Consider the following 11922-nt stretch of genomic DNA (forward strand, 5'->3'; position numbering starts at 1 on the left):
AAGCACCCTGGCAACAACGCAGGAAGCTTTCCGTCTGGACCGCTGTCACAACAAGATGGACAACCAAACATCTCTGACTTTGCACATGGCCCCAGCATCCAGTGTACTGTCCTGAATCGGTGTCAGATTCCTCTGGTCCCAAATTGTTACACTGCAGTGCTGTGGGCAACGCTTCACTGAAGTAACCAGAGAACCAGGACCTACTCCTGCCCTTTGTACATTCGAAAGGATTTTCTCATTCCCCTCTTGTCGCCACGAGGACCCTGCCAGGGAGGCGAGGGGATGGGGTAGCTTCCATGGGAGCAAGACTCCAGCCAGGCTGGGGCTTAGGGGCGCCTCACCTGGTGCTGGGGGAAGCCGGAGCGCAGCACGGCCTCCAGGGTGACGTTGAGGAAGCTGCTGCGGTACGGGTGCTCCCGGGGCGGGTCGCGCAGGTTGAGCAGCAGCGTGGCATTGCCCTTGGCCAGCTCCAGGAGCTCCGCCAGGCTGCAGATGGACTGGTTCTGGGCCTCCTTATGGTCGGAGGGTGACAGGGAGCTGGCTGTCCAGAAGGGGTCAGTCTGGCAGGGACAGGGACACATATGGCTGTGTCCCCAGCTCTTTGGGGTCCCCCCATGCCTTCCTGGGAACCATGCATGGACACTCCTGGGCTGCCAGTGTCTGCTGGTGTGTGTGAGGCAGACTGATGGCTGCGGCCCTGTGGGGGCTCTAGGAGCCCCCAACCCTGACCTTTCTACCCCACACCCTGCTCACTGAGAGGATGACTTGCTTGGAATGTCTCCCAGACCCCAGCACGGTTCTCCTTTAGTAGCATTTCAGACCAGAGAACCAACCTCTCTCTAGAGTTTTAGAGTTAACACTTCTAACTATTAACTGTCATCATCACCATCAACTTTTTCCGGTGAGGGAGGGGGACCCAGAACAAGCAGTGACAACCATGAGATCAGGTGGCAGGAGCCCAGAGGAGGCTCTAACCAGCCTGGTTGGGGGTCAGGGATGGTCTGGGAGTGGGGGTCACGGGAGCTTATGGCTACCCCTGCCTCTCTCACTCCTTGGGTGCCTGTCCATGTTTTCCAAGGCTAGGACTGGGCTGGGTGCAGCCAGACCTTCAGGAACCACTGGCCGGCGTTGAGCCTCTGCAGGATGGTCCAGTTGAGCATGGAGGCGGGCCTGCGTGCCAGCTCCGGGAACTCCTCCTCCACGTTGGTGGTACGCCGCAGGGTGGCGTCGTGCATGAGGAAGGGCACACCGTCCAGACTGCAGGAGGGTGGGGCCACCGAGTCACCGCCCACAGGCCTCTCACCTGCCCACTAGTGACCACCCCCCACACCTCCCCACCCAGCACAGGACCCTGGCTGGCTCTGCCCCTCTCTGGGCCTCGGGCTCCCCATCTGCACAGGGGAGACAGTGGGCTGGTGGATGACCCCGAAGGGCCAATGCCCTGTGGCTGTCTATAAGAGTCAGATGGGAGTGGGGACTTACAAGGAGAGAGGGCTGGGAAAGGCTGGGCCTATCCTCTTAGAAAACTTGGAAGGTAGGTGCTACCTCATTTGATATTGGGGAAACTGAGGCTAAGAGAGGGAAATACCTAGCTCAAGGTCTGCATCCTATAAGTGGTGGAACTTGGCTTGGCACAAAGTCCAGGTGATGCCATAATGAGAACTGTGCACATACAGGCCCCTTTGACAGATTCCACCCCCACCCTCACCACCCGACCAGGGCTGCCAATAGCTCATATGGCACCTTAGTGTGAAACAGTAAAAAACACCTGTGCCCCTCTTCCCCAAGGCATTTTACCATCATTTGCTAGAAGTTGTGATAAATACACAATTCTATGATGTCTGCACTGATCAGTGTCCTCACATATGTGGTGGCCTTGTTCAGCACACAACCCATGCAACTATATATGACAGCCCTGCTCACTTCCCTTCTCAGAGATAACCTGTTACAACATTGGTGTGAACTCTTCCTGCCATTTGTACTGATATATACTTGCATATCTACATGTATAAAATGTATATGTCGCTCTGCCACTCACTCATTTTATGCACCAGAGTGTTTGAGTCCTATCGTGCAGAGCCACAGAGATCCAGGTTTTCCTTCCAGTGGGTCTGTGGCAGGGCTCCAGGTCCCCATCCCCCACCCCTGGCTGCACCAAGAGCCTTTGTTCTTTCCTCTATTACATCCTGGAGTTTGGCACAAGATTCATTTGCACGAACAGGCTGCCTGCCCTGCTGTGAATAATCCCGGCCTCCGCCCTCCCATCTCAGAGGCTCTGCGACCAGAGGTTTGGCCAGCAGAGACCCGGACGTGGATGCCACTTGGTTGGGGGTGGGGGGTTAGCGGTGCTGTCTTCTTTCCCCCACACCTACCTGATGGTGATGTCAGCCTGGAGTCCATACAGTTTCTGCTCCAGGGCCTTCCGGAAGGACATGAGCGTGTGCTCTGGAGCCAGCTGGGGAGGAAGGGGTGGTGAGGGAGAGCCAGGATCCAGCTGATGCCCCTCACTGCTAACCGAAAGCTCTGCACGTTGGGAGGCTGGGTGGGCCTGCTTCTAATCCTGGCTCCTCTGCAGAGTAGCCGCATGGCCCTGGGCACCCACTCAGCTTCTCTCAAGTTCAGTTTCCTCATCTGTTAAATCATGCCTACCTCACAGGCTTTTTTGTGGGGAGAGGAAGGCAGGGTGGTTAGTGTTGATATATACAAATGCCCAACATATAGCCAGCGCTTCACAAATAGTGGCTATGATCATTACATTATCGTTGCTGTGTCCCAGGCACTGAGCTAGCTAGACACTGGGATGGGAGGGCATTTGTACAGCTGGGGCCGAATGTGAGATTCCCTCTAGGTTATACCCTGAGCTGAGTCCAGGTGAGACCGTGCAGGGAGAGGAGAGGGCAGATGGGATGGTAGAGTCTCAGTGGGGTGACCGGTTTCCTCATATGGACAAACATGACAATACCATCTCCCTCCCTGGGTTGTTACAAGGATTAAAAGCCCCTAGCACACTGCCTGATACATACAGTAAGTGCTTAATGACTAGCAATGGTTAATTCTATAGCATACAAATCAGATGGTCCTGGTTTCAGCCGTGACTCTGCCATTACCTACCATGTGACTGTAGGTATATTTCTTCCTCCTGTGGACCTCGTTTTCCCATCCACCCCTTGCGGGTGTATACGTACTGTTCTCCGGGGGTCTTTATGGTTGGAAGAGTTGGGGCTCTAAGTCTCCCTCCCCATTTCCATGTGGTCTGAGGACCCTGTCCTACCCTTTATGGCCACCGGGGGTCAGCACCAAACCGAGGATTGGGCTAAGACCAGGTCCTTGCGGGGTGGAGGACAGAGGGAGGAAGGGAGGACCCCTGTCATGGGTGGGAGGATTCCCTGGCTGAGCTAATCCCTCCCTACCCCAGGACATGCTCATCATTCCCTCCCACCTTCTCTCCCTCTGGCCATGGTGTTTCCTTTTCCTTTTTTTTTTTTTGAGACAAGAGTCTCACTCTGTTGCCCGGGCTAGAGTGCAGTGGCATCAGCCTAGCTCACAGCAACCTCAAACTCCTGGGCTCAAGAAATCCTCCTGCCTCAGCCTCCAAAGTAGCTGGGACTACAGGCATGCGCCACCATGCCTGGCTAATTTTTGCTATATATTTTTAGTTGTTTGGCTAATTTCTTTCTATTTTTAGTAGAGACGGGGTCTCGCTCTTGCTCAGGCTGGTCTCGAACTCCTGAGCTCAAACGATCCACTCGCCTCGGCCTCCCAGAGAGCTTGGATTACAGGCGTGAGCCACCGCGCCCGGCCAGGCCATGGTGTTTTCTAACTGTGACACACTCCCCTCCTCTGAGAGGCAGCCAGAGAATGACAAGGACTTTGGAGCTGCCCGAGAAGGAGCAATTCCACTTCCCAGTCACCGACCTGGGGCCTCAGTTTCTTTAGCTATAAAATGAGCTAATGTTATCAACCTCACCAGTGAGATGACAGACGTCAGACACCCTAGCCCAGAGCCTGGCACACAGTAGGGTCTCTGTAATAAGCTCCCTTCTTCCCTTTTCCCTGGCACAGAGCAGCCCTGGGGACGAGCTACTTGTCTCCCAGTCCAGTGGGCTGTGTGAGGCCCCCCAGAGGAGGAGGGACCGCAGAGGCACAGAGAGAGGGGCATGGACTCCCACCCATCCCTCCTCTAAATGTCCTGTGGCCAGGCCTCCTGCCAGTGACCACGCAAGAGATGCCAGTGCTCCCTCCCACACGGGCTGGGGCTGCAGAACACAGAAGCTCAGGAGAGGCTATGGAGGCCCCTTGGGAGGGGGAATGTCTTTCCTGGAAGTTTTTATGCACAGTTAAGGTCTCCCTGGGTTAGGTGCTGGCCTCTAGGAAAAAGAGGCATGGACACCTGGCCCTCCTTGGCCAGACTCAGGCCTCCAGGAAGGCCCCAGAAGCATGTGTGAATTCTTAATCCTGATGGCAGAGCTCCCACCTGCAGAAGGCAAGTCTGGGTGGGGGGCGTTGTCAGGAGTGGGTGCCTGGGGGCTGGTGGTTGTTACTTAGGTAGGCAGGACACTGTGCTGAGAGTCCCAGCTTTGGAGTTAGTCTGGCCAAATATTAAAACACACACACACACACACACACACACACGAACACATACATGCACATTCACATACACATGGCATGCCTGAACAGGAACGAAACATCCAGGGCACACAGTCTCTGAGACATGGACATGCACTTGCTCTTGCCACACACACAGACATGTGGAGTCAGAAGCCCCCCACCCACAGGTAATCATCTGAGGACACTGACACACACATGTAATCACAGAGAGGCACGGGGGAGGCCCTTGCCAGCACCTCAAAAAGTGCCACCAGGATGAGATCAGCCAGATGCACAATGTGAAAAACTCTACAGGACAAATGACTCAGTTTCTTTAACAAGTAAACAAAGAATCACAGGGAGGGGAGTATTATGGACTAAAAGATACGTAGGAGACATGTCAACTGGACGCGCTATGTGGACCTCGCTTGGACCCTGACTTTTAACAACTGAACGATACAAAGATATTTTTGAGACAACGAAAGAAAACTGAACATGGATTTGACATAATATTAAGGAATTATTGCTAATTAGGTTGGGTATAATAACAGCATTGCTATTATATTTTTTAAAAAGTCCTTATGTGTTAGCAATGTGTCCCGAAGGACGCGTGTGTAAGACATGGTGCGTAGGATTTGCTTTACTACAGCAGAAAAAGCAAGGAGGGGACAGATGAAGCAAGAGTGGCACAATGTTGGTAAATGTTGAAGGTGGGACTGGACTCATTCATCGCGCTGTTCTTCATTATGAGTCAGTAGACTGTTCTTTGCACTTCTATGCATGTTTGACATTTTTCTGTTAAAGAAAACCTCCTTGCTGGGACCACCTCACTCTTCCCCCTCCTCCTCCTCCTGCATCAGCACACTGCTCTGTCCCCCGGCCTCTGAGTCAGAGAGAGAGAAGAGCTAAATCTTGACCCCTAAGAAGAGAGCCCACCCGCCCCCCACCAAGCTTGGGCTCCCGCCTGGGACGGCTGTGCTTCTAATGCTTCCAACTCAACCTTGCAACGGCCAGTGGCGTGGGCATCACGAACACTGAGACACACAGGCATGTGGCAAACTGGACCCCAAATCCAGATCCCAGCTGGCTGCCTCTGGGAGGGGCGGGGGCTGGGGCCAGCCTGGGGTTTGGCAGGAGGCACCGGGGTCCAGCTCAGGGGCTGGGGTCTTCTCTAGAAAGTAACACCCACCACGTGCAGTGGAGGAGGATTCACGGCCGTGTCAGATTTGACACCTCCTCTGATACCAGTTCCTTGGTGAGGTCCCCTTTGCCACCCTGAAATCCAGTGACACAATGGAACTCCCAGCAGAGACCAAGCTCGCAGGAGGTTCCCGAACGTCCCTCGGGGCCACGGGTGGTACTGCCTCTGCTGAGAAGCATAGGTTCAAGGCTTTGGTGGGTGAGGGGGGCCGGGCCAGCCCAAGACCACAATAATGTCTAACTCTTACTTTCTGTGTGCTGGGTGCATATCTGGGCACTTCACACGTGTTAAATCCTGCTTCTCACACCCCCGTGGTAAGCACCATTGCTACTCCCGTGGTACAAGATAAGGAAACCAGGCAGAGATGGAAACTGGCTGGGCTCCCACAGCTGGCGCAGGGCTGAGCCAGGATTCTAGCCCAGGTAGCATGGCCCTGGAGCCTGCCCTCTCAACCGAAGCTCTCCTGCAGGGTCACAGAGCACCTCAGTGGCAGAACAGTGTGCCGACTTCAACTCCTTCCTCCCGCTCCAACTCAATCCTGTTCAATTGTCTTCACTTCAACAGTGGGCTCCGCACGTATCCTGCTCTCCTGCCCCCACAGCCTGGCTGGCTCTCCCGCTGCCTGGTCACAGCCCCGGGGCCCCATACCCAGCATCTGTACCCTAGGCCTTCCTAACCCACAGCCAGGTCTAGCCCAGGCCTAAAACCCTCCCACATCTCCACAGGGCACACAGGACACACGTTCCATCTTCTTAGCAAGATGCCTTCAGGACTGTTCAGGACTTGGTCCCACGCGAGCTCTCCGGCCTCTTCACCAATCCCTCCCATGTAGCTCCCACAAAAGAGCTAAAAACGGTGGCTATTATTATATTACACACATTATATCCATTTCCCAACAAGATCCTCCCCTAGAAGGGCAGCTGCACCGCATGCCCCGCCGTCTGTTAGGACCTGCAGGTGGCACTCACCATGGGGGCCCCGCGGTGGCCAATGAGGGCAGGCTTGGGGCCTAGGTCCTTTTTCTCCATGATGCAGGGAGAGGAGATGGTGAGAGGGGCCAGGTAGAGGGCAAACACCACGGCGAAGAAGGTACAGAGAATGGTCACCTGGGAGGCTGCAGACACAGGCCATGAGCGCCGCCTGGTGAGCTGCTCACCTCCTGCCAGGCCCAGCCAGCCCTGGGCAGCTTGCAGGCGGGATGCTGGAGCCCTCTGCCCCCACCTGTCAGGACCCAGCTGCTCAGAGGGGCAGCCTCGTTCTTGCTGGGAAGGTGAGCCCCACCTCTAACTCATACGCACACGTGCACTCACACAGACGTGGAGGGGGAACGCGGTGCAAGGCCAACGGAGGCTGCACCCCTCTGTGGAATCCGTGGGCCCCTCTGAGCCAGAGTCCTCTTGGCTGAGTGAAGGCCACCACATCCCCAGGTCACCCAGGTAAAGTGCAGGTGAGGGCAGCACGAGCCGGCTCGGTACTTGCGGGGGGCTGGGAGGGGCCGGCCATACTCACAGGACCGCTCTGCGCGGGCGAACTGTCCTGCCACGATCCAGGAGAGCACAGTGACTGCGGCCAGGGCCCCCACGTGCAGGAACGGTGCTGTGCCCTGCGTGTGGGAAGAGGGACTGGTGACTCCCACCCGTGTCCAGACCCTCTGGTCACCAGCGTCCTGGTGGCTTACAGGGCCTATACGGGGCAGCCAACCCTGTCTCCACTGGCCCGCTGAGGATGCTGGGAGTCTCAGGACCCAGGCTTGCAGCATCTTCCCTGCCTCTGACCTGCGATGTGACCCTGGGCCCCTCCCTGCCCCTCTCTGGGCCTTGGTCTGGAGAAAGGGGAGTGATAAAAAGGTGCCACCTTTTTGCAAGGGTCCCGGGGGAGCAGTATCCCCCCACACACACTCACCTGCAGGGAGATCAGCAGCACCTCCCACTCATCCTCCCACAGCTGGGCCACCGCCGACATGGCCACCACCGTGGAGGCCAGGATGACCACCAACCCTATCTGGAAGGGGAAGAGTCACCAGACAGAGGGTCAGAGCAGGTGTGAGGGTCCCCAGTGTGTGTGAGAGGACAGAGGGGAGACTGAGAGACAGACACGGGAGGGATGGAGGGAGTAAGAGAGGCAGACCCGGCAGTGCAGGGCGCAGAAAGGAAAGAGACAGGCATGGGCTGAAAGGAAGCCAGGGACAAGCAGACAAGATGCCAGGGACAGACTGAGGCAGGAGGAGGCCGGCAGACCCGTGGAGGAGGAACAGCAAGAAATAGAGCAGAGGATGGAGAGAAGGAGGGGCTATAGGTGTAACAGAGTATCACCCCTCCTCCCACAGATATGGAAGGCAAATATTGACAGTGGGGAGTGTGTAACAGAGGGAATGGCCTGAAAAAAATAATGACAATAATACTTTCTGTCTCTTTAAAACATCCTCCACTCCTTTTGAGAACCAAAGCTGCATCTCTGCCTCAGGCCAGTGGTTGGGAGGGACAGGGTAAGTCTTTTGTTTATTTGTGCAACATGAGATGGCCCAACCCAGACCTGGTAAAAGGAGGTCAGGAGATTGTCTTCAGGGGAGATGGGATGATCAGAATCACCAACTGTAGTTGAACAGTAATTGCCTGAAGCTGAGAACCCATCCTCTAAAAGCTCTGTATTTCTGCAAATGCCCAGGAAATTTGGATTTTGAGATGAGAAGGTCTACCATTTTTTCTCCTTTGCCAGCAAAGTAATAAAACTTCTCTTTCCTCCTCCCCAAACCACTTGGCCTCGTTCTTCTGATTTGGCCTCATGGACAAGTGCTGAGTTTTCAGTAACATAAGGAGGGAAGACACCCAGCAGGTGGGGGGCCTCCCCTGGTAGGTCATCTCCAAGGCCCCGCCCAGTCTCCTAGCAACTTGGGCATGACAGATGAGGAGACCAACTTGCCAGGTGGCAGAGGCAGCAGGCTGAGGCGCTGGGTCCCCTGCAGGAGCCTGAAGCACAGCCCCGCCTTGCACACTGGGCTGGGCTCACAGTGGCACTTCAGGTGGGAGCAAGTGGTGAGGCAGAGCTCTGCCCCGCCCGCCCTGGCCCCTAACCTTGCCCTGGGCCACAGCCCCGGTGCACCTGGCTTCCAGTGTGTCAGGGAGGGCCTGCCCTCTAGCAGCTGCTGCAGAAAGCAAGGGGCACAGCTCTGATGGAGGCCTAGGTGGTACCTTCAAGAAACAGAGATCTCTGGGGACAGGTGAGATCTGAATCCCTCAAACTAAGTCAAACTAAGCTAAGATTTCTGGCTCCTCAGCCCCTACCTTGAGCCCTGGACCTTACACTACCCACCCTCCCCACCCAACCTGCCCACACCACCAGGCCTGCCTCCCCAAGGCCCAGGCCACACCTCTCCTCCCAGGCCTCCTGCAGCCCCCACTGTGCAGGCCAGTCAAGGCCACCACGCACTATCCCTCAGACTTCCCTTCACTCATCCCCTACTTCCCTCCTGAGGGCCCGTCTTCCCAGGACACTGCCCGGCCACCCTACCCAAGTTCTCTCCACTGGCAGGGTCCTCACCCCTCTTCCTCCCCCTGCAACGTCTGCCCCAGAGGGGGCAGCACTGTGAGACCCTCTGACAACTGAACAAGGACTAAGTGGAGGTTCTAGACCCTGAAGGCAGGCGGTGGCCTATCCGTCCTCGTTCCCTTCACCGGGCAGGGAAGGTTAATTCTTGCCTGGCATTACATTTTCCTTTGGAGGCTTGTCATGCCAGCCCATCAGCCTGGAAATGAATGTTCCCAGGAAACAGCAACGAGGCTGAGATAGGTGAGGGCCGTTAGGGGCTCCAGCAGGCTGGCTCTGGGACAAGGTGGGCTGGTTTATTCTGCTAATGTCCCAGCTGGGGTGTCACATCTCCATTTCACACGCAGGGAAACGGGCTCAGAGAGCAGAAGCCTGCTTGGTCGCATGGCTTTGAAGGGACAGATCCAGGGACAACCCCTTCTGCCTGTCCCAGAGGCTCTGCGCTCTCTCGGACGTCCCGCTGCCGTCAGGGCGGCTGAGGAGCCTCTGGGGGCTCAGGGAGTTCCTGACAACCCCTAAGAACCCCCCTGAGTACCCAGGTCCCCTCCCTGCTGCCCCCAGACACGTGTCTGCCCCCTGGAGCTCATGGGAGGAGGCCCTGGACACAGCAAGCCTCTCTGGAGGGCCGTTTCTGAGAGCGTCTTATTACAACACTTAACTGCTAGTGGGAAGAACTTGCAATAAAGCCGGTTCCCATAATCCTAATACAATTAAAAGTGTTATTGTCTCTAGTCTTACAGTTGCTGTGGTGGTACTCTGTGCTCAGTAGCATTACTGCGTGTTCAGTGTCCGTGGGTTTTCCCCCATGTCGCGGCCTCAAGCCACAATAGTGGCACTGACTCCCAACAATGCAACTGCCATTCCTTAAATGTGGCTGGGAGTTAGAGGCTTTGCAGTAAGTGGGAGGCCCTTTCCCTGAGGCACAGAAGCCTACCTACGAGCCCAGACACAGACGCCATCCTCCTCTGAGAAAGTGGCCTTGGGCTTTCTGTCCTGGTGGGACGGTGCTTTGTGACAGCAGAGGAAGGGATGGGGGATACAGAAGCCACTTTCATTCATTTGAGGAGTCGTGCCCGGGTGCCGGGACCGGAGAGGAGCTGGAACCAACTTTCAGAGGTGCAACGGTTGGCCTCTTGGAGGTGCCTGACCTCTGAGTGCTGCGTTCTGAATGGCAGACAGCGGGCCCAGGGTCGATGGCCATACTTGGGTCACACTCCATGCTCACATCCTGGCTCTGCTGCCTAATGGGGAGGCCAAGCTCTCCAGGGATCTGTCCAGAGCTGTGAAATGGGGACGGTGAGAGCCTATGTGGAAGGGGTTTGGGGAGGATAAATGAGGAGATGCAGGTGAAGTGCTTAGGGCAGTGGCTGGCACCAAAGGAAATGCTTACTAAGTCTTGGTGGTGTCATTTTAAAAAGTAGGCATGGCACCAAATGAACAGGATTATTGTGAGGAGTAAATGAAATTCCCCGTGGAAAGTGCACGACACATACAGTCAGTGCCCAATAACCGACGGTTATTGCCGCTGTGATGAACTCAGCCCTGGCACACAGGGGGTGCTCAGTGAATGCGCCTTCCTGAAGATGCAGCTGGAGAGACAGTGGCTGGACACCGGGAAGAACTGTGGAGCCGGGGCCAGTGTTTGGAGAAAAGCCTGAATTGACCGGGAGAGTCGAAGCGGACATGGCAGGATGGCAGGTGGAGGCTGATGGGACCTGGGCTGGGGGCAGAAACACCAGCCCAAGCTCAGCCAGGGACTTGCTGTGTGGCCGCGCGGTACCCAGGGCTCCTCTGTGAGGCTCACGATGGGTCAGTGCCAGACCCCTCCTCTGTGCAGGTCCTGGGCTGGGGGCTGCTGCCACTGTGGCAGGGGACTCAGGCGAGGACACGGGAGCAGTGCAGTGTGCTCGGGGACAGCCTGGGGAGGTGGGAGGTGTGACTAAAGCACCTCCCAGAGGCCTCTGAGCTGATTCTGGGTAGCGGGTGGGGCAGGAAAGGGGGTGCCTCAAGGAAAGGGCCTCCCGCTTACTGTAAATCCCTCAAGAACCCTTCAACCTTCTCCCTCACCTCCTGGGCACCTGGACTTGTCCTGCAGGCTCACCTGGGAGGGATTTCTGGGAAACAGGAGCTTTGGGTGGACAGGGGAGGAGGAGGAAAGCCCCCCATGAGTACCCCATCCACCCACAGTGCCTGGCCTGCCGCAAGCGGCCCCTCCCACCCAGTCCTGAGCACCTCTGTCCTCCCCTCCCAGGATGCAGGGGAACCAGAGCCTCTCAAAATAGAGTTCATGATTAAAACATGCTATAAAACTGCAGTCTTGCCAGCAATATGATACTGGCATAAGGCCAGAGAGATAAATAAAAATAAGTAAAAAGTTCAGAAATAGATCCAAATACATAAAGAAAATTTACTATGATAAAAGTGGCATCTCAAATTGGAAAAGAAAGGATGGATTACTCAGTAGAGAGGTTTGGGGACATTGGGAAGCCATCTACAAAGAACATAGTAAGATCACACTAGGCCCCAAATAACAATAAGATAAAAAAATTAAATGTTAAAAATAGTGGAAACAGGCGGGCTGCAGTGGCTCA

The 11922-nt window shown here is 55.8% G+C and overlaps 1 protein-coding gene across 1 annotated transcript in view; it reads right to left on the reverse strand.

The window, feature by feature from the left end:
- GDPD5 (glycerophosphodiester phosphodiesterase domain containing 5) overlaps nt 1–11922 on the reverse strand; it is an 83922-nt gene that overhangs the window by 7257 nt on the left and 64743 nt on the right. The window contains exons 7-12 of the mRNA XM_012645619.1: nt 7691–7789; nt 7298–7391; nt 6757–6902; nt 2373–2455; nt 1107–1257; nt 342–560 (exon numbers count right to left, since the gene is read on the reverse strand). Of these exons, the coding sequence (XP_012501073.1) occupies nt 342–560; nt 1107–1257; nt 2373–2455; nt 6757–6902; nt 7298–7391; nt 7691–7789 (792 nt within the window). The remainder of the gene's footprint in view (nt 1–341; nt 561–1106; nt 1258–2372; nt 2456–6756; nt 6903–7297; nt 7392–7690; nt 7790–11922) is intronic.

This window comes from Propithecus coquereli, unplaced genomic scaffold (assembly GCF_000956105.1).
Source record: "Propithecus coquereli isolate 6110/MARCELLA unplaced genomic scaffold, Pcoq_1.0 Scaffold235, whole genome shotgun sequence".
Lineage (NCBI taxonomy): Eukaryota > Metazoa > Chordata > Mammalia > Primates > Indriidae > Propithecus > Propithecus coquereli.